Here is a 21,848-nt window from a genome sequence, read left to right as displayed (position 1 = left end):
GGTTATTGCAAGGCAAATATTCCTGCAAATACCTTTTGCTTTGTAGATGTCATACAAAATCCATGCCATCCTAAATGCTTATCGGTGAAATGATTTTTTGCATTTCTTCTTCTGTATTTATTGCACTACAGGAATGCTCTTGCAATGGCCTAAATTATCTTAGAAGTTACTAATGCCCATTTCTCACTGCCAGAAATGGAATTCACTCCTATTGTTATACTAAGGCTTGAATTTCATACTTTAAAAGTTGTAAAGCAACATTGCAAAGCAAACAAAAGCAAAACCCTTCTCTGTGTGTTACAGGCTCTGGCAGAATCTCTTACCAGTTTCCTTCATCTTTTCCTGTGTGGGTGATTTTTTTATCTCCCTTGAATTTATTTTTCTCTTCATATATTCATTTTAACTAATTGTCTATGATATATTACTTTGCGATTTTGTTTTGGGTTTTTTTTCCATTTGACACCAATCTTCAAATGTGTGCTTGTCACTTACCTGCCATTTTTGCCTGGAAATCAGGTGAATCCCATGAAAATTCCTAAAGTTTAGTCACTTTGGGGATTATTTAATTTATTGTTCTGCTGAACTAAATCTTGAGAGAGAGTGCCTCTTCTGTTGTTAAAAGCTATTCACATTTCCTATCATGTCTTACTAAATTCTATTGAATCTGCAGCCCAAGTATAACTGTGTTTTCTGGGGGAGCTCTGTTTCTGAAAGACTGGAAGATTAAATAGATCTCTACAAAAAAACTGTACTAAAAGGGCACAGGAAATAGTTTGAATTGAAAAGAAAATTTTACTTTGAGCGTAGGCCACTTTCTCAACAACTGGCAAATACTCTCATGCTGTGTCTTGCTACAGGAATGAAACTGTTCTCAGAGGTGCCAGCTAAATTTTGCATTGTATCGTAGTGTGAATAGAAGAACTTAATTTATTGGAGGCAGCTGAATAGGAGTCTGTCTGTATAAAAAATGTAGTTTATTAACAATCCATTCCCATCAGTTTTAGAGCGAGGCTTTTGCCAGCGCTGCTGCACGGTGTTGAGCGTGGTTACAGATCAAGAAAGCACAGTGCTCCACTACTGAAAACTCCTGCTCCCTGAGACAAAGCTTTCGACCCCCCTCTTTACCAACTGGCACTTGCACACACTGAGAGGTTCTGCCAACTAACAATTACAGACTGCATTTGTGAACAGTGCTGGGAAACATGTTGAAGAACTGAGAGGTTAATTATAATTAGAGGTGTGCTGATTGAGAAATCAAGAGGCTGGGTAGATTGGAGGCAAGCTTTAAATGTAACCACTTCGACTCTGTGCTTTCATCAACTCAGGATCCATCTTTTATCTTCCCATGTTTATATTCATGTTGCTAGGCTTGCTAGAAAATTAGATCAAGCAGTAATGCAAAGAGAAGGAATTACAAAAATAATGATTCTGAAATTAAATATTCTACTGAACACGTTTCTTGGTGCACTGGCTTCAACAGGAAAAAATCCCACAAAATTTACATCTGACCAAATACTACAAATGGATAATCTATACAAACAGCTGCTGGTAAGAATCAGATAAGAGTACATCTGGTAAATGTAAGCATGAATCAGTCACAAACCAAAATACAAGATAAGATAGAGGTTGTACAGGAATGTGATTATCGAATTTGGTTAGTGTTACAGAAGCTGTGTGCCATCTGGAGTCTTTCACACAAGATGAGAGAGTTACCTTCCTCCCCAAGTATTCAGGCATGATGAGGGAGAAGTTAGGTATAATTCTGTGACATCTATTTGCAAGAGTTTGAAATGGGTTACTGCTGACAGTTTCTTCTGTCTAACATCGGTGACAAATACCAGTCATGCAGTTGTGCGCTAATTAATTCTTTTGTGGAAAAGCAGAATCCAGGGAAAGACAAGTCTGAGAAAACACAGTTTAATGGAACAAAACAAAGTAATTTAGAATACAGACCAGTTGTTTTCTTGGCACAGAACAAGTGCTTTGATGCTGTTTGTAACAAACACCTGTTCCTATGTACAAATGAGAAAGGAAGTAATATATCCTGTCTGCAATGTCAGACTGCAGCTTCTAAATTTGGAGCCTGCTATTCTTTCCTCTTACTACCTTCAAGTGGCACAGAGAAGCAGAATCTAATCCCCTTGCATTACCAATAGTGTATATGGTTACGTGTTACACTTCCCATAGACATCTCTGGCACTGGCATTTCGTAGGGGGTTTGTTGTTGACTGAGTAACCTAGATGGCTTTTTTAAAATCCTGAGCTTCCTATTTGTTTTTGTTTTTTTTTTTTTTAGGTGGTTTTAGCCAAGGAATAGATATATTCTTTAGGTTTTAAATAATGTATTCCCTATTATTTTTGGTTGGTGAAAGAAATTGCATATAAAATATACAAGCTCAATTTACATACAGAGACATCAAATGTGGGAATAATTAGTTTAATACAGGTTGAAGAGTTGAATAAGTACTACTGGAATAGAGTTAAGGAGAAAAATTTGATGCATCTATGGGGATAAGAAGTCTGATATTGTGAAATATGTTTTGTTATCGTGACATATTTTCAGGAGAACTTATGTGACTTGAATAACTTAGATATTTTAAAAATACTCAGAAACTGCAGTTTTCTGGACATGGTACTCATATTATTTTAGCCTGGGCTAGGGTCTTCTACATAGATTTATTTATTTATGTTACTGTGCCAAAGTAGGCCATTTTCTCTCTGAATCTATTTTGGAACTTTTCACAGTCAGCCATATGGACAAAGCCATCCTGTTTTGAGGAGAAAATAATTCAAGTACATAGATAAAATCTGTACAGCACCTCTTGCCTTGAGAACAGGCTTTTGCCCATTTTATTTTCCGGTGTAGGTGAAGCCATTGGAATCCTACCATTTGTCTTTACTGAGGATAGGCTTTTACCTCTGATGTTTCATAGCCCTTTGGGAAGTATTTTTGAGGCTGTTTCTAGCAGAAAAGATATTTTTAGTGAGATAGAAAAGTCAGTGGCAAACCAAGTGAGGCATTTTCATTAAAAACTAATTTCATCCTTTGAGGAGTATCTTTTCTGTGTCTGCACTATTACACTGCTAGAACTATTAAAATAGATTCTTCATTAATATTAGGAGAACAAAAATACTGAACTATATGTCCATTTGTAACAAGTATAATTGGAAAAGGAAGAAATAAGGTATAAGCAAAGTGGCTAATTACAGGATGCTGAAGAGAGAAGCACTTCTTTTCATGTTCAATTCTTAGTCAATATATGTGGGCATTATGCATATCTGTGAAAAGGACTGCTGTGTAACGAGAGTGCCAGCAGTAAGACACAGTACCTTAAAATTCAAAGCTTCTTGCATTCCAGTGATTTGTGTCCTTCACACCAGAGTATTTTGATACTGGCTTTCCAATATCTGACATTTAATGTTCCAATGTCTAAAGGTGCTGTGAATCCACAATGTTAATGAAGCTGATTCAGAAATGTTCTGTGAAAGTAAAGGTGTTAGTACACACACACTTCAGCTTGTTTTCAAATACATGTGTATCACTTAGCTATTTCATATTTTACCAAGCAAAACTAATTGATTCCTGCATGAGCTTAGAGTGTGCATGTGTTATTCATTTAACAGGTAAGGTTTTACTGTATTATTGAAATGTTACTTTTTGATGTAAACTGGTTTTACTGTTTATTTTTTTCTTTCCTACTATCTCTGATGAAGGATATTCAGAAATCCTTTTTGCAACCTCCCCAGTCATGCACACTGTCCGTACAACATTCTATAAGGGTATTGTCTTCCTTTTTTATCATTATCATTATCAATGCAATAGAGACAAAATCTTATAAGGGCTTACAGTTGAGGCATTTGCAGTCCATCAGTGATGGGTCGTGTAAAGGGAGGTGTGTACCACCCTTCTCACCCTGTTGTACCTGCCTTCTCTCCTACCATTTCCTGTTACCTTGACAATATTCTCACTTTCCATTTCATTTCACATCTAGATGGATAGAAATACTGTTTTCCAGAATTTTGGCAGTTAGGTGTTTTTAAGTATTTGGCAGTTTTTGTGATACAGGGCATGCTCAGTAGAGTACGTAGATGTTACTTTTTAATTTCATAGTGTAGTAACTGCCTAGGATTCAATTACCAAATACTTTGGTCACTGATTTCCAGTAATGGAAACAATGACAAATGTACTATACTTTCTTTGTATATGGTCTAAATTGAAATAGTAACTTCTTAAAATATTTTTTTATTATTGTATGAAGTCACAATTTTGCATTCTGCTTTGTTTTTCTATTGTATATTCAGTGCAACCACTTTATCCAAGGATCAGAAATGTTACAACAGCTGCTGCTGAGACCTATGCCAATATAAGTTGGGAGTATGAGGGACCAGATCATGCGCACTTTTATGTTGAATATGGTGTAGCAGGCAGTAAGAAGTCATTTCATTAAATTTTGCTACAGTGTTCAGATATATTTTAAAGACTGTTATAGCAAATGGGGTCCTAAATTGACCCAATGTAGCTCTTAAATATCTATAAGAATTATTTTTTTATTTGATCGTGAAGATCAAATAGTTTTCGTTTAATAAACATCAATGTGTAGCAGGTATTTGATGCTTAGAAAGAATATCAGCCTTTGTTCCTTTGTATTTTATAAATTCTTTTGAACGTGAACTTCTAAAAATGTAGTTTGCATGAAGTTGTTTATAATGCAGTGATTACATGTGTTAAAATATGATTAGTTGCATTAAAATAGGCTATAACAGTTTTCCTAAATTATGCCAAATTCAGGGAAAAAATAAATGAGAGCAAATCAAAACAATATTCTTTGTTAAATTAAACCTTAAAATAAAACATCAACAAAATTACATGCTTTTACTGGCATAAACCCAGATTTTAATCTTTGATAATACCACGAGTAATTAAAACACAATTAGCTAATTAAAAAAGATATGTCTATTCAAACATTCTATCCTTCTAAAGTTATGACTAAAGATGACCAATCTGAAAATTGGAATATAAATAGATTTTTCTGGATATTGGTCTCAGATATGACAGAGATGTTCAGATAGCAATGTAAAACTTCTTAACTAAAATAAATATTGACTGAAACTACAGAAGTGTAATTTAAATTGTTAAAATCTATTTTAATGTATTTTATAATTGAAGTTCAATAGCCTTTAAAAAAAAAATAAATTAAAATACTCTTTTTCTAGTACAATGGAACAAATGTTTAAAATAGTTTCATAACTCATGTACAATGTCTTTAATATATTGCATGCAATATATTATTTGAAGTCATCACTTTATATGATTTTATTATTTTTCTGAGAAAATAGTTGATTATTTTTCAGCCAGTCCATAGTTTAGTCAAGTAACTGTTGATAGTTTCTGTCTAGAATCTTCCAATAATACGGACAAAAATTAAAATTCCGCTGTGTTGTTTTCCTAAAATTTTTGTAGGCAAAGAAGATTGGAAAAAAGAAATTGTAAATGGTTCTCGAAGCTTCTTTGTGTTAAAGGGTTTAACACCAGGAACAGCATATAAAGTCCGGGTTGGTGCTGAGGGTCTGTCTGGTTTTAGGAGTTCAGAGGATGTGTTTGAGACAGGTCCAGGTGAGGCATGCCATACCAATTCTGTATCATAGTCAGAATCGTGGTAGACCAAGTGCTGAAACATTGAGCTGCTTCTAACTAAGAGATGCTGTAGCTTTATCTCTGCATGTTCCTTTTATAGAGCAATGTCGAATTATTTTATGAACTCCTAAATAATGCCAGGACATTTGTTATGTAGATTATGAATGTTTTCTCCTTCCAATACACTCTACTTTTCTAATGTGTAGATTAGAGGCAAGATACTCACTGCTTACGCTCAAACCTGTGTGCTGTGCACTGAAGATGACATATTTCATTTGTTTCTAATTAATATAATTAGATGGCTGTATTTAAATAACTTTAATAGAGCCAAGTATTTATTTTTAAAGATAAAATTCTGTATATGATTAGTTTTAATGCAGAAACTCTGAGCTAAAATGTTTCCATAACCAGAAGCGCAGATTCAATCTGATGTCTCATGTAATCTGTTTATACCAGTGTTAAGAGATTCCAACCTGTAAATGTCTTTTCCTGTCATGTACTGGGTTTATATGGATTTTGATGTTACAACCATATCCTGTGAATCAGTAAGGCTATTTAAGTTCCTTATGTACATATTTCAGTCCTACTTCTTCATAAACAAATCAGTAACGCTTGTTCTTTTAACTCAGAGAAGGGGCTTTGTTGGATGTTTTTTGGTGTTATGCTCCATCACAGCATGTTCTTAGTCATCTGTTATTGTTTGTTGTGTATTTGCTAGCCTCTTCTGCTCAGTCCAAGCATTTTGGTCAGTGCATAGTTATTTCACAGTAGCCTCACCAACTCCAGAATGTTATGATTTAAGAAAGTATTTTCAGTATGAAAATATGCTTGAAAATTATGTAATAACCACCAGACAACAAAGTAAATAATGAGTATGCCAGTTTGAAAGCAATCACTTTCTAAAATCATAATTTTTTGCTTTGTTTTGTTCCATTTCCTTTCACAGTTTCCTTTCACAGTTTCCTTTTAAGACAGGAAGGTTTTGAAAACATGGTGCTGGGTAACAGTGCCAAGCAAATAAGTATGGGCTAAACATAGAGGCTATTTATGCCAGAGAGCAGCTAGTTGTATAAAAGCAGATCTATAAAATTTTATGCAAATACACATCCAAAGTCTAAAGTAGCAGTAAAGCAAGGATAAAGACTATAGTATAATTCAAAGCAAGCTGAATGGAAACCTTCCCAAAAGCATCTTTCTGCACAAAAATTACAGTCGATTAGGAGCCAGTCAATTAGGAATCCTGTTCATAACCAGTAAGCTTGGTTCATGTCGTTGAGTAGTTAAGGAAGAAGAGAATTTAAAGACACTCTTTTCTGTTTCTTGGTAATGCTAAAGTTCAGTGTCCAGCACGAAACTATATAACATAGCATATTTCTTACAGAAGAATGTTGTGTCACACTATCTTCAGCCTCTATCAAAGCTTTTAAACATTGCAAAATCTTAAATGGACAAAGAGGAAAATATTGGAATATCGAATATGTTCTCTAATTAGGAATGAAGCTGCAATATTTTATATCAAAGGCTTTTGCTCCATAAATATTCCTAGAGAGCATGTTCATAACGTGCAGGTTCATCTTTTTGAGCGTACCAGAACAGTGTATTGCATTGATATCCCGCATTATCAGTTCAGCAAGAGTAAATGTCTTTCTGCCTGAAGCAGAGAATTTGCTTAGCGCAAGCAGGAAATGTTGTTCCATTTTAAAAATTGCACTGAGATCTAGAAACCCTTTCCTACTGGATATGCAATAAGTTAAAGAATACAGGAAGCTACATAAGTAAGTTTTCATCTTTACTCTTTCCCATCTATCTTGCATATTTTTATGCATGAATTGTTTTGCTTGATCGCATTTCTTACTACATTTGAATGTGAAATGCACTTTTGCATTTTGTCACAGTATGTATTATACAACCTTTAATGCCTTATTATGAATGCATATGAGCAAAACTAAAAATAATCTTAAGCTTAATGTGAAAACAATTTTTTTTTTCATTTTATTTAGAATTCAGAGGAAGATTGCCTTTGTGATCTTGTTTTTTAAGACTGCCACTTACATATATTCATATATTTATATATGGTATATGAAGTGGAAATATATAAAAGATATATTTATATATATTTCTATAACATGTAGACATTTAAATGCAAAATAGTTTAAATTATTGTGCATATAAGAAGGTCAGTTTCAAAAATATCAGAAAGGATATTCTTAAACAGAGGCTGGGAAAACTCCTAATTGAAACTCCACAGTAACCAGGCACATTAATTCATTGATCTGTTTACATGAAAATCAAGCTGTAACTTTGCCCAGTAAGACCAAAAAGGGGCAGCAAAAATAAAGAGTTAATTTTAGCCTAGTACTTCTAACATGAAATACACATTGGTCTTCCCTGTGGAATGGAGGGTAGATACTGTCTCCAGACATCAGAGGTACTTGGGGTTTTCATAGAGTCTATGGAAAATGCTCAGGAATCTGGGACCATTGAGAGCTGATGTTTCCAAGCTAGTTTTATCAGCCTAGTCTTAACTAGTAAATAACATTGAGAGATGGGCTTGAATTCTGGTCTGTAATTGCATAGTGTTATTTTTTATTGTTAGTGTGCTTGCCAGCCCGGTGCAGTCTCTTGTCAGCTAGCTATCTGCCATGCAATGCTCAGGTGTTATTCCAGGGCAGAAACTATACCTGTACACCAACACAGGACTATTCCCAGTTCTAATCCAATACGTTTTGTAAGGAGAAGAATTGAGGCTGTATCACCTGGAATTGGGGCTAGAAGACAGTCAGTGCTCCATCGAAAATAGGTTCTCCCTGATGTGTTTTTATGAACCTTACCTTAAAGGCAGATCTCTAAGGAGAGATGGAAATCCTTATGGGGCTCTGGGACTTTCACATTTCTGTGTGTATTCATGCATTGGGTCTTCCTCTTCAGTGGAAGCAAGTCTAAGGACTTTCCCTAGTAGATATAAATGACACATATTGTGCCATGAGAGCTGATGTACTCACAGCATCCAAACGAAGAGATTGACTGAAGGTCTCAAATATAATCTGGTTTTAGTGCAAAGTGTCTATTAAACTGAGATTTGAAGTACTATTGATTCTTACTAAAAACCTAGGTAATGCATGTGCTGTGAAGAATCGGATACTTTATCTAATGAAGCCATTAAAAAAAAACAATCAGAAACAAATGCTAAACCAAAATGCTTTATGGGTTACACATAGGAAATGTTTTGCATATCACTTTCCTTATTCATGTGGAATTTTCCAAATGAAATCTATTGGGCAACTCTACACAGGGTTTCAAACTCTTGGGTTTTTGGGCTGAAGGAGAAGGTGAAAAAAAGAACATGATAGGTTTGGATGGATGCTGGTATTCCTCCACTTGATGGCTTCTGTCTGTAGCATGCTTCCCTAATTCCTTTCACTCATCCCACTTTGTCCCCACAGCAAATCCTATCGCCAATTGCCTGCAGTCTGTTTCCAAACAGGGGAATAGAACATAAGCTTCACCATGAAAATCTCCGTATTGTATTGGAGACCAGTAGGGAGGGATCCAGCCCCCAGTCTGCACAGATAGTTCATTTTCTTATTAGTGACTGTGCTGTTTCCTGTGTAGTTTGCTTATCATTTACGTTATCTTGCTGTTAGAGTTAGCATTTGGAGAGAAACAGTGCCAAGGAAAGGCTTCCCAATTGCTTTGTCCTCACTAATTCTGAATCATGGCAATCATGGTAAATTGTAGGATGAGGTACAGGTTTAAGGAGGGGAAGAAAGCACGATGCTTAATAAGGCTTTAAAGGATGCTTCGTTGTTGATTTTCAGTTGAAATTGAATGTTAGAAACTTGAATGACCCATCTGTTTCCCCATTTCAGACTGAGGGGAGTGCATTAGCTAATGAGTATTGGCTTTTGATTCATTTTGAGAATGCAATTGGCATGTTTGTTTGAATTATAATTTGCAATTTCATTTCAGTAGTTAATGTAAAATGGTTGAGAATAGTTTTGTTTGTGGAAAGTAATATAGTATGTGCACAGATTTTGCGAAGTAGTTGCAAAGCTTAAATGTTGACAGAATTCTTACATACTCAAGAGTGAATTCTTTGCACTATGTACTTGGAAACATTTTGAACAATGAAAATGTTCACAAAAGACAGTGTCAGTATTTTTCTTGATACTAATTTTCCTGGTGAATATTATTCCTTAATGGACAATGTATACTCGCTATTATTTGTCTGAATTAGTGTAGCATTTAAATGCAGCAAAACATCTCATTTTTCTTCTTTTATTCTTTAGCAATGGCAAGTCGGCAGGTAGACATTGCTACTCAAGGATGGTTCATTGGTCTTATGTGTGCTGTTGCTCTTCTGATCTTGATATTATTGATTGTTTGCTTCATAAGGAGGAATAAGGGTGGCAAATATCCAGGTAAGATATATAACAATGAGAGTAAAACTTGTCTCCTGGTAATCCATTAACACATCTCAGGTTTACTGGAGAAATTACATTTGATGCTGGTTTACATTTACTCTCTGTACATATGATAAATCAGTCTTATCATTTGGTAGGCTTGTCAGGAGCAATCTGCCTATTGGTAAAAAATCTCAATCCATTTAAGTGTAAGAAAAGAACCTCTCTAGAGAGGTTTGAGCTTTTTTTGACATACTTGGTCCTCCCACCAACCAATACTGCACATTCTACTTTCTGAAGTCTAATGAAGATGGATTTGACTCAATAAAATAAGCTGAGTTAGAATTTACTTGGTCAGAAAGTGTGGAGACATATACCAGATCATAGTCATATTGTCACTTTAAAGTACTGGGAATGCATTTCATAGAACAAATCCCTTCACATGCTATTTTGTCTTAAATACATTACTCCTTAGAATCTGTGTCATCTTCAGCCTCTGCATTTTTGCAGCTAAATTTAAAGTTACCATCCTTCAGTTAGGCTGTTTTTTCTTCTGAAAGCTTCTTCTTTGTAAAATATTCTCAGGTTTGTTTGGCCTTGGGGTTTTTGGTTTTGGTTTTTTTTTGGTGTTAGTCCTACGAACGGACAAGTATAGTTTATGAATTATAATTAAAACTGGAACTATACAATGTACATCTTTTATCAAAACTCTCATTCCTCTGGGTTACATATTATGAAAGGCATATATGTGTGTATGTGTGCATGTATGTATCTTACATATATCTTTCCCCAGTCTTTCAGTTCTGTTTATGTAGTAGGTCCATAGACCAAGCTTTCTTGAAAAGAATGATGACAACCAGTTTGCCTAGTACTGACTGATAGGATTTCAGAACAGCTGCTGAAGTATGAGTGGATATGAATGGACTTCTAGTGGGCATCAAAGAGTAATTTGATTTTTCTTTTTCCTTGGCTAACCACAATAGAAAGCAAAATTGCTGAATTTAATATGCAGTATTGATTTCATGAAAAAACTCTGTTCTGTATTACAGACTCCAAACGTTTAGAAATTATATAATTAGCCAGACTCTAGAATGCTTATTTAAAGTCAACTCAAACTTCTTAAAGTTGCATTGTCAGTTTGGACATGAAAAAGATGTAAGCACTTACAAAAGTACAAGAATCACAGAATCACAGAATCACAGAATCCCAAGGGTTGGAAGGGACCTAAAAAGATCATCTAGTCCAACCCCCCTGCAAGAGCAGGGTAACCTACAGTACATCACACAGGAACTTGTCCAGGCGGGCCTTGAATATCTCCAGTGTAGGAGACTCCACAACCCCCCTGGGCAGCCTGTTCCAGTGCTCTGTCACTCTTACAGTAAAGAAGTTCTTCCTGATGTTAACGTGGAACTTCCTATGTTCCAGTTTACACCCATTGCCCCTTGTCCTATCACTGGATATCACTGAAAAAAGCCTAGCTCCATCATCCTGACACCTACCCTTCACATATTTGTAAACATTGATGAGGTCACCCCTCAGTCTCCTCTTTTGCAAGCTAAAGAGACCCAGCTCCCTCAGCCTCTCCTCATAAGGGAGATGTTCCACTCCCTTAATCATCTTTGTGGCTCTGCGCTGGACTCCTTCAAGCAATTCCCTGTCCTTCTTGAACAGAGGGGCCCAGAACTGGACGCAATATTCCAGATGCGGCCTCACCAAGGCTGAGTAGAGGGGGAGGAGAACCTCTCTTGACCTACTAACCACTCCCTTTCTAATGCACCCTAAGATGCCATTTGCCTTCTTGGCCACAAGAGCACATTGCTGGCTCATGGTCATCCTCCTATCCACCAGGACCCCCAGGTCCCTTTCCCGTTCACTACTTTCCAGCAGGTCACCCCCCAACCTGTACTGGTACATGGGGTTGTTCTTCCCCAGATGCAAGACTCTACACTTGCCCTTGTTAAATTTCATCAAGTTTCTCCCCGCCCAACTCTCCAGCCTGTCCAGGTCTCGCTGAATGGCAGCACAGTCCTCTGGTGTGTCAGCCACTCCTCCCAGTTTTGTGTCATCAGCAAACTTGCTGAGGGTGCACTCAGTTCCCTCATCCAGGTCATTGATGAAAATATTAAACAGCACCGGTCCCAGCACCGACCCCTGAGGAACTCCACTAGTCACAGACCTCCAGCTAGATTCTGCGCCATTGACCACAACTCTCTGCCTTCTTCCTTTCAACCAGTTCTCGATCCACCTCACTACTTGATCGTCAAGCCCACACTTCCTCAGCTTATCTATGAGGATGCTGTGGGAGACAGTATCAAATGCCTTACTGAAATCAAGAAAAACCACATCTACCGCTCTACCATCATCCCTCCACCTAGTCACTTCCTCATAGAAGGCTATAAGGTTGGTCATACATGACTTCCCCCTCATAAAACCATGTTGGCTGTTCTTAATGACCCCCTCATCCTTGATATGCCTAGTGATGGAGTCAAGAATAAGTTGTTCCATCATCTTTCCAGGGATGGAGGTAAGGCTGACCGGTCTATAATTACCCGGGTCCTCCTTCTTGCCCTTCTTATAGATTGGTGTGACCTTTGCCATCCGCCAATCCTCAGGCACCTCGCCCGTTTCCCACGACTTACCAAAGATGATGGAAAGTGGCCTAGCAATGACCTCCGCCAGCTCCCTCAGCACCCGTGGGTGCATTCCATCCGGACCCATCGATTTACAGATGTCCAGTTTGCATAGCTGATCCCTAACCCAATCCTCATCTACCAAAGCAAACTCCTCCTTTGTCCTGACTCCTTCTGGGGCTATAGAAATCCGGGGCCCTCGGGGAGAGTCTGCAGGAGTAAAGACAGAGGCAAAGAAGGCATTCAGCACCTCTGCCTTCTTTATATCCTCTGTCTCCAGGGTACCCACTTCGTTCAGCAGTGGGCCTATATTGCCTCTTGTTTTAGTTTTATTTGCTATGTATTTGAAGAAGCCCTTTCTATTGTCTTTAACCCGACTAGCAAGATTGAGTTCCAAGGAGGCCTTAGCTGTCCTAATTGCCTCCCTACATCCTCTAACAACTGTCCTATATTCCTCCCAAGCGGCCAGCCCCTCCTTCCATAATCCATAGATTCTCCTTTTCCACTTGAGTTTGCCCAGCAGCTCCTTGTTTAACCACGCCGGTCTCCTAGATCCCTTACTTGACTTCCTACTCATTGGGACGCTCCGATCCTGAGCTTGGAAGAAGCGGTCCTTGAATGCTAACCAACTATCTTGAGCCCCTTTACCGCCTAGTACACTTTCCCATGAGACTTCCCTTAGCAGTTGACTGAAGAGGCCAAAGTTGGCCCTTCGGAAATCCAGAACTGTGGCTTTGCTAGGTATTCTATTCCTCCCACACAGGATCCTAAACTCCACCATCTCATGGTCACTGCAGCCAAGGCTGCCATTGACCGTCACCACTTCGACCAAACCCTCCTTGTTGGCGAGTACTAAATCTAGCAGCGCTGCTCCCCTAGTTGGTACGTCCACCATTTGCATTAAGAAATTATCATCAATGCACTCGAGGAACCTCCTAGACTGTGAATGACTGGCTGTGTGAGTCTTCCAGCAAATATCGGGGTAATTAAAGTCCCCCACGACGACTAAGGCATGTAGTCGCGAGGCTACTTCCAGTTGCCTGTAGAAAGCCTCATCAACTCCTTCGTGCTGATCAGGAGGTCTGTAATAGATCCCCACAACTGTATCACCCGTGCCAGTCAGCCCCTTGATTCGTACCCACAGACATTCCACTTGCTCCTCATCCGACCCCGGACAGAACTCAATACATTCTAGTTGCTCTCTCACGTAAAGAGCAACTCCACCACCTCGCTTCGCTGACCTATCTTTCCTAAAAAGGACATAGCCATCCATGACCACATTCCAGTCATGTGAACTGTCCCACCATGTCTCTGTAATCGCCACTAGATCATAACCTTTAGCCCGCACACAGACTTCTAACTCCTCCTGTTTATTCCCCATGCTGCGTGCATTGGTGTACAGGCATTTCAGGGAGCCAGTCCTAGTACTCTTTTTCCCCTGCGGGACAGGGTCTAAAGAGCTATCCTTTCCCACAAGTGAAACAAGAGATTGATAGTCCTCCTTAGCCCGCCATCCTTCAATCCCTAGCATGTTCCTCTTGGGCTTGTCCCCAACAGGCCCAGTTAAATCCCCTCCCCCCTTCCTAACTAGTTTAAAGCCCTGTCAATAAGCCCTGCTAACTCCTGCCCCAAAACCCTTTTTTTTCTCTGGGACTGGTGTATCCCGCCTGTCACCAGCAAACCAGGTGTCCCATACAGCAGCCCGTGACTGAAAAACCCAAACCCCTGCCTTTGGCACCAGTCACGTAGCCATACATTAACCTGCAGAGTCTTCTTATATATCCCTTCACCCTCGCTTGCAACAGGTATGGAGGCAAACACCACTTGCGCTAATTTCCACTTGTTTTGACCAGTGCACTTCTGAAAACTAGTGTCAGTGGTCACTGGAAACTTTTCATAGGCAAATCTTTTACAGATGAACTTCATAACAAATTATTTTTATAAGAAGATAAAATCACTGTATTAAATACAAGAATCTTACTCTGCCAAATCTGTTTGTTTTATGGAGAGAGCAAAAATTTACAGTCACAGCAAAAATTAAGTAAGAGAAGCTTCTGTCCCAACTGCCTATGCCCATGCAGACAGATGATTAAGGAACACATTGTTACATAGAGTCAAATGATGGGCTGAAGATGTCATCTTTGGTTTTTTCCAAATATTTCAGTTTTTCAAAAGGAAAATGAGATTGCAAAGGATGTAGGACAAATTACTCTTTGTGGAGAGAACTGAGAAAACAGAAGAAAAATTAGGAGACTTAAACAAGTGAAAAGATGAAACTGAAAAGAGTAAGGAGGACTTGGAGTGAGCCACCATCTAGGAGACCATTAAAGACCATTTGAGTAAAAGTGTAGAAGACAGTTGGATGCCAAGGTTGTCACTACTTTGTGAAGATCCCTGCTACACCCTTCCTTTTTTCTGCTTCTCCATAATTACTAGATATATTCATTTTTAATGCACACATATGTATGCATATACATACATGTCATTGAAAATGTATCGTTGCACATAGTGACAAATACAAAGCACAAAGTTATTAAGTCTTTCTCATCGTAATTTTAGCATGCCATCTTGAGATTGCCTATGACTTGAATAAAGTAATAAATTATGTTAATGTGAAATTCTAGCAGCCAGACGACATTTCAAGGTGTTATGAGTTGTAGTAATTATAGAGTTAGAAAATACTGTCAGGAATGATTCGTATAATCTTAAGGAACAGCACATAAGCTAATGATGTACAAATTAAGTGTGGAAATTACCAGAGAAAAAGATAAGAGATTGTATATTGGATTATATAACTGTGTCTGCTAAAATGGGAAAGATTTGAGTAGTAGCCAGAAAAACAGAAATAAAAAGGGAAAGGGAAGCACTGATAATTCTATAAGTCAGTATATTATTTAACTCTGTCAACAGTCTTAACCTACAAAAATACATGTCTTCTATAAGAAGCCTGTCTTCTTAGGTGGGAGCAGGTTTCCATGTTAAAGGGCACAGTGCTACACAGGCTTTTTATAGGGGTAAGTTACATGCACAGATATATTCCTACCAGTGAACTACAACTAAACCTATAACAAGGCCATGCAAGAGGTATAACTGTGTTAAATTTAGGTGCCAGTGTAGGTGGGTTTGCTTTGCTTTTGATCATATCATAGAAAAGCAGAAATGAACAGACCATGCATATTTTTTCCAATATTAATAATTCTTAAAAAAAGCGTTAAAATTCTTGGGAGTCTTCATGCATGAGCCCCTCCCCCCCCCCCAAAATATACAAATTGACAGTGAAAACAAGTGAATCTGATTCTGTTTTAGCAACCAATATGAAAGGAATATCAAGAGGAAATAAAAAGCATGGATAAGTAAAACTGAATTATTCAGATTTCAATAAACAGTGCTTCAATTATCACGTAAGTGAAGAAATTATTTTAGTAGGAGTTTACCAACACTTTCTTTTTAGTTCTAGAAATGAAAGGAAGACATTTTACTAATGCAGAATGACACATTATATTTTGTGCTTGAATTATATAATTAATTAGCAAATCTTTTCCTTCAATATTTTAGTGAAGGAAAAGGAGGATGCACATGCTGATCCAGAAATACAGCCTATGAAGGAAGATGATGGAACATTTGGTGAATACAGGTGAGCAACTGGTGTGGTTTTTCATGTTCAATGTTCATATTACATGTGCTGTATATAATACCACACTTATTAATTAATTAACTAACTTTTTTTGTGTGTTTACAAAGATTCTGTATCCAGTGTTGTACAGATACCATTTTGACCACATCATTAGAAAAAAAAAAAATAAGCATCCAAGCTTAAATAAGCCATTCACTAGGTGAAATCAAAGATTTAAACACAGTGGTCTCACAGTGAGTAATCTTTATTTACAAACCCATTTTCAGGTAGTTAAAGTACCAGTTACAGTGTCTTTTCAGTTAAGGCACATTTAGCATTATAGTTTTTGAAAATGCATTTCTGATAGAAGCCTAATAAAGACAATTTTGTGTTACGTGACTGGAAAACAAATGCATTTAAAATGGCTCCCAGCACTAACCCCTAATCCAATAACAAGCAATTATATACACAGACGTGAAGGACCGTCAGACAAGAAAAACCTCCCTTTCATGTATTTCAGTACAAGGTACAAGCAGCTTCAAAGCATGCAACACAGCACTTATTCCTGACTCCCTTTATTGTAAATGTAGTCTAGCTGAATCCAGTGGAATAAGAAAAAGCATGCTTTGGCAAGTCTGTTCATATAACAATTATGAGTGTAGCTTATTAAATAAGTATCATTTTAGTGCTCATTTTTACATTCGTATAGGAAATAATGTTATGATTTTCAAAATATGTCAATGCCATTATATTTTACATGGGTGTTATAATTTTAGAGTGTATTCCTGTGTCAAAACAATTGAAAAAGCCCTTTGTTATTTTGAAGATGTGACATTTACAAATGTACATAGAAAAATTAGTTTTTTCAAGAAGGTTCTACTCTGTTGCCATAGCTTCTTCATATAAGGGAACTGCATCTTGATCTGACTGCAGTAGATTTACAGTTCTGAATGCCAGAGAGCAGTTTCTGTTCATTCTTCCTTAATTTAAAAAATAAAATTATACTCTGTTGTTAGGTTAATGAGTTCAGAATAGTATTTTATTACAGCATTAAGTGCATATGGATTCATTAAATTTGGCTGATAAAAAAGGAAGTGTAAAGCATTGTTTGGAAGCAGTGGTAAATAAGTACTGTATAAGTTTTCCTAGGTAGTCCACTTTGTATTCTCCTTTTTTTCCCCACTGTTTTTTGATACGTGGAACCTTCAGCAGCAGAAACTGACCTTCATACAGAATTGTACAAATAATATGACCTCAATACATGTTTTCCCAGGAGTAGAATAAGATTATTCAAGTCTGCTGTCATGTATAGCTGTAGCAAGATTTGAATGTATGTCTCCATATTTAAGTAGCTTCAGTTAATCTATAGAATCATTTAGTACTTTATTAAATGTTTTTATAATGTATTTACCCACCTCATATCTGGTGAATATGGACAGATGCATGCCAAGCTTTCAGACTTGTTCACATGAAAGAGCTCATCCTATTTAATGTGCAAAAACTCCTTTCTAAAATGTATTTCTGTGTAATTAGTCTATATTGGGCTTTCCTCTTTTTTCCTTAGAGACAGGGCAGCAGCAGCAACCAGTCAGATTACGGAAGATATCTCTCTGCAGCCCAGCATCACTGCAGCCGCTCAGTTCCCAGTTTGTCTGCCTCACATGGTCATGATGCAGTGCTTCTTTGAGGAAAAAGGGTATAGGGTTTCCCTTGAAAAAAAAAGTGATTTTTGAAAGATCTAGGAATTCGAGTATTTTGAACTTTTTTCATCACTTCAGGTCCATGTCTACTTGGACAGGAAAGAAACTGGACAAGGAAAAGAAAAGAAAAGGTAGCTGTGCCAATTCTCCTGAAGCAGACCCTGTATTTACCAAAGCAAAGTCTGTGAGATCTGACAGATCCAACTTCTTCAGAAGGTCAGGGGATCAATACTCCAGCACCAGATCAGAGACCTCCTACACCAGGAGGAGGGCTAGGCAGTCTTCAGAGCTTGCGAGGGTTAGTTCTGTCTCTGCTTCCCTCTGCCGAGAGGAAAAGAGATCAGACGAATGGAAGTGCAGGCATGGCTCTAGACATCATGCTTCTGAGCAACAGATAATGGGGTTGGAGGAGGGCTCAGATTCTCAGGCAGGACAGCCATCCCCTTTCCAGCAACCCCTCAGCTGCAACTCAGTTCGTGGCTCACTGACAAGGCAGCATTCTTCTCTCCAACACTGGTTCAGCCAGACCCCAGACTACAGCTCAGATTCAGAAGACAATCAGAGCTCCTACCACAGGAAGGTAAGACCTTCTACTACTACTCACTTCTCTGAATCTGACAAGAATTCATTAATGAAATCTGTAATTTTGCCTGAGTTAGCTACTGTCTTAAAAGATGCTTTGACAGCAGCCAGACAAAGTATAACTTCTGTGGCACAGGCTAGGTCCCATTCAGTAAAACATCCCAGGGTACCAATTACAGAAGTTCCAGTGGTTCGTCTGGAAGCTAGTGGGAGCAGTTCCCAAACTTTTGAGTCTGACCATATGGACAGTTTAAAGGATCAAACAGCTTCTGAGAAGGAAAAATCTGAGTCTGTCAAGGCCTTGGAGGTTGAGTCATCCCCTGAAGAATGGGAAGTGTCATCTGAGTCCCCTACAGAAGACAAACAAGGACTAGATCCTCTGCGTAAATTTGACATAGAAAATCAGAATTACCTGTTCAAGCACATAAAGAGAGTGTTAATGCTAAAATCTTCCAAATCTGAATGTGCTTCAGAAGAACTGTTTCTCCCATCTGAAGAAGGCAAGGTAAATAATGCTCTTCCTATCCATTCATCAGTGGAAGATCTTGTCTGTAGGATTTGGGGTAAACCTGAGGCAAAGCATGAAGCTCCAGCAGTCCTGAGTAAGCTCTATCCTTTTCCAGTGGATAAAGCTGCTTTGTGGGGGACCTTGCCTCAGGTAGACAGAGTGTTGGTTACTGGTGATTCTGTATTATCAGTGACTGCTAATACTGAGGCTCTCCCTAAAGATCCTACTGATAGAAAGGTTGAGGAAGCAATTAAAAGATCTTTCAAGCTTGTTGCAGCCCAGCTTGCAGTATCTATCTACAGCACTTACGCTTCTAGAGCGTTACTAATATGGTTGGAGGAAGAACAAGCCAGATACAGAAAGAAATGGGTCCCATCTGGTGCCATGCAGAGGAAACGCAGGCTGTGTAAAATTGCAGCTAATTTTATCCATGATGCAGCTGAGGATTCTCTTAGACTCACCGTCAAAAATATGGCATGCCTCACTGTAGCCTGGAGGGCTATATGGCTACGTCCTTGGGCCTCATTGCTAGATCTAAAATGTAAACTGCTGTCTTTACCATACACAGGTGGCAAGCTATTTGGTGAATCCTTGGTTCAGATCATGAAGGATTTCTCAGAACACAAACACTCCTTACGTCAGCTGAAAAAAAAGAGCTGTCTTGGAAGCTCTTCATTTTCTTATTCTCACAAGTGTCTGAGCTCCTTGCGTTCTCCTCCAAAGTTTAAAGGAGGGAAGGGAAAGTATAACGTCTCGCAGTCATTTCATGCCAAGTGCAAAAGGACATCTCATTTTCAGAAAGACACCAGACCATCAAGAGGAACTTTCTGAGAACACAGATTTGCTTCCTCCTTTCTCAGAAACTGGGCAGAGTGAAAGACCTGGAAATTTATACTTGAATAGCCTTCAATATTTCTGACAAGAAAGTTCAATGCTTAGAAAATTAGTTGGTTTAGAATAAGATTGAAATTATTAAAATACTTAAATCTTAATGACTAATTAAGATGTTCTAGAGAAGTCATACCTCTCAATTTTAGGGGAGGTTTCTGTCACGTTCAATTTCTGTGCTTCCCAGTATTGTTGGGATGGCTTGGGGTTGTTTTGAAGTTTTGCACTCTTCAGCTTCATCAAAGAGAATACTTCCTGCAGAACCAGCCAGCATCAGATTTTCCTGCCATATTGCTCTAACAAAGGAATTAATGCTTAAGGAAATGCAGGTGCTTCAGGAACCACAGAATGACTGGGTACACTATGTCCCTGAGACTGGAGGAATACCTGCGCATTTACATAATAAGGGAAAACAGTACCTCTGTAGCTAACTGCAGTACGATCCCAGTGGTTTCCTGAGTTGTAGAAGACTGAGACAGCAAATTGTGGACAGTCAATGCTTACACCAAGAAACTGCAAGAAATACAAGAAGTACCACAAGTATATGTTTGTTTAAATTACAATTAAAGAATATCTAGAGCTCCTGTGCAGGTCAGTGTAGGTGTATAAAACAGCCTTGATTTCCACTCTGGGCCCTAAATCAAGAGAAATTAAGAAATTATGGCATCTATAGACCTGTAGATTCATGGGTAGGGGGAGTCTGAAAGCATCCATTTCTTAGTTAACTTCACAGGAAGTATGAGTCTAGCATCTCATTGCAGTCTGCAAAATGTTCTTAAGATCAAACAGGGCAAGGCAACTGCAGTAGTAGGACTGCTAGTGTGTTAACACAGTATGTTTGCACATTTTATTGTTTATTTTGCCTTTTTCCTTTAGCATTCTGACATACAATATTTTTCCTAGAAATTCTTGGATATGCTATGAGAAACTTTCTGGAAATGGTTGGTGGAGAGTTCTGAGATAGCTAAATTATATATTACTCTTCCTTATTGTTCTGGGTTGATTAACAATGAAAATATAGTTAGTAACTACAATAGTATTTTTTTTCTCTTGTAGTTATTCAAGTTTTATGGCAGTTTAGGTGTGTTTCTAGGGGGACCTAGCAATGTTTTGTGCCTCAGCACTGTAAATCTGAGCTTGGTTCCCTCTCATGCAAGAGATTATGTCAGTGAACTGCCTTAAGAATTCTTGTCTCTCAACAGTCCAATTGATTTGGCAGTGTTCTTATTGTGTCCTCATTTACACACCTGCTTTCTTTAACACTTAATTATTGAACATCTGTGTCACTACTTTTTAAATGATTGCTTTGATTTTTCTTTGCATAATATTCTGCCAGAAACAGCAAATGCGGAAAGTTGGTTGAAATTCACTAAAGAAGATTTTTCTTCAAAAATTTCACATGGAGTCTGTCAGGTTTTTTTGACTAGCAACAGGTTTTTTTCAACCCATTGATATTTAAAGGCAGAGCTTAATCTCCCAGCTTTTCAATCCTCTGCCAGGAAGACTGAGTTTTACAGATGCTGAAGAAAAACCAGTTGGAAAACTAGTATAGATGTGCTTATGGTTTAGTTAGATGAGAAGTAGTAAAACGTATTGAAGTCTGGATTGATTCAGGTGCATAGGGAAAGTAATTGTCATCTGCACAGTCCTGTCAATTTAGGAGCATGAGCAGAAACCTGTTAGATATTAGGGCAAAGGTTCTCCTGGAGTGTGCAGGGTAGCCCTGGTTTAAGGTACTTCCGTGGCTTTACGTGACTGCTTGTACTTAAACATTTCTGGGCTGTTCACCTGAGGGCATAGAAAAAGGAATTTACTGCCAACAGTTTTCATCCTCCTGTGTCCAATAACCCAGAATACTTTAGCCATTTTGTTTGGTTTATGCTGCCTTT

General features: G+C 38.1%; 1 protein-coding gene across 4 annotated transcripts in view; it reads left to right on the top strand.

The window, feature by feature from the left end:
- Positions 1 to 21,848, top strand: part of NRCAM (neuronal cell adhesion molecule) — a 158,555-nt gene that overhangs the window by 130,188 nt on the left and 6,519 nt on the right. For 2 of the 4 annotated variants that reach the window (XM_065693259.1, XM_065693184.1), the window contains 3 exons: positions 5,462 to 5,614; positions 9,925 to 10,056; positions 16,224 to 16,302. In XM_065693259.1, the coding sequence (XP_065549331.1) occupies positions 5,462 to 5,614; positions 9,925 to 10,056; positions 16,224 to 16,302 (364 nt within the window). Of the gene's footprint in view, positions 1 to 3,714; positions 3,781 to 4,302; positions 4,429 to 5,461; positions 5,615 to 9,924; positions 10,057 to 16,223; positions 16,303 to 18,059; positions 19,934 to 21,848 lie in introns of those variants that run through there. The other 2 variants (XM_065693094.1, XM_065693352.1) reach the window with 2 other exon arrangements.

Source organism: Lathamus discolor, chromosome 1, assembly GCF_037157495.1.
Source record: "Lathamus discolor isolate bLatDis1 chromosome 1, bLatDis1.hap1, whole genome shotgun sequence".
Lineage (NCBI taxonomy): Eukaryota > Metazoa > Chordata > Aves > Psittaciformes > Psittacidae > Lathamus > Lathamus discolor.
The sequence above is the reverse complement of the archived record's forward strand: the minus strand, read 5'-3'. Positions and strand labels throughout refer to the sequence as shown.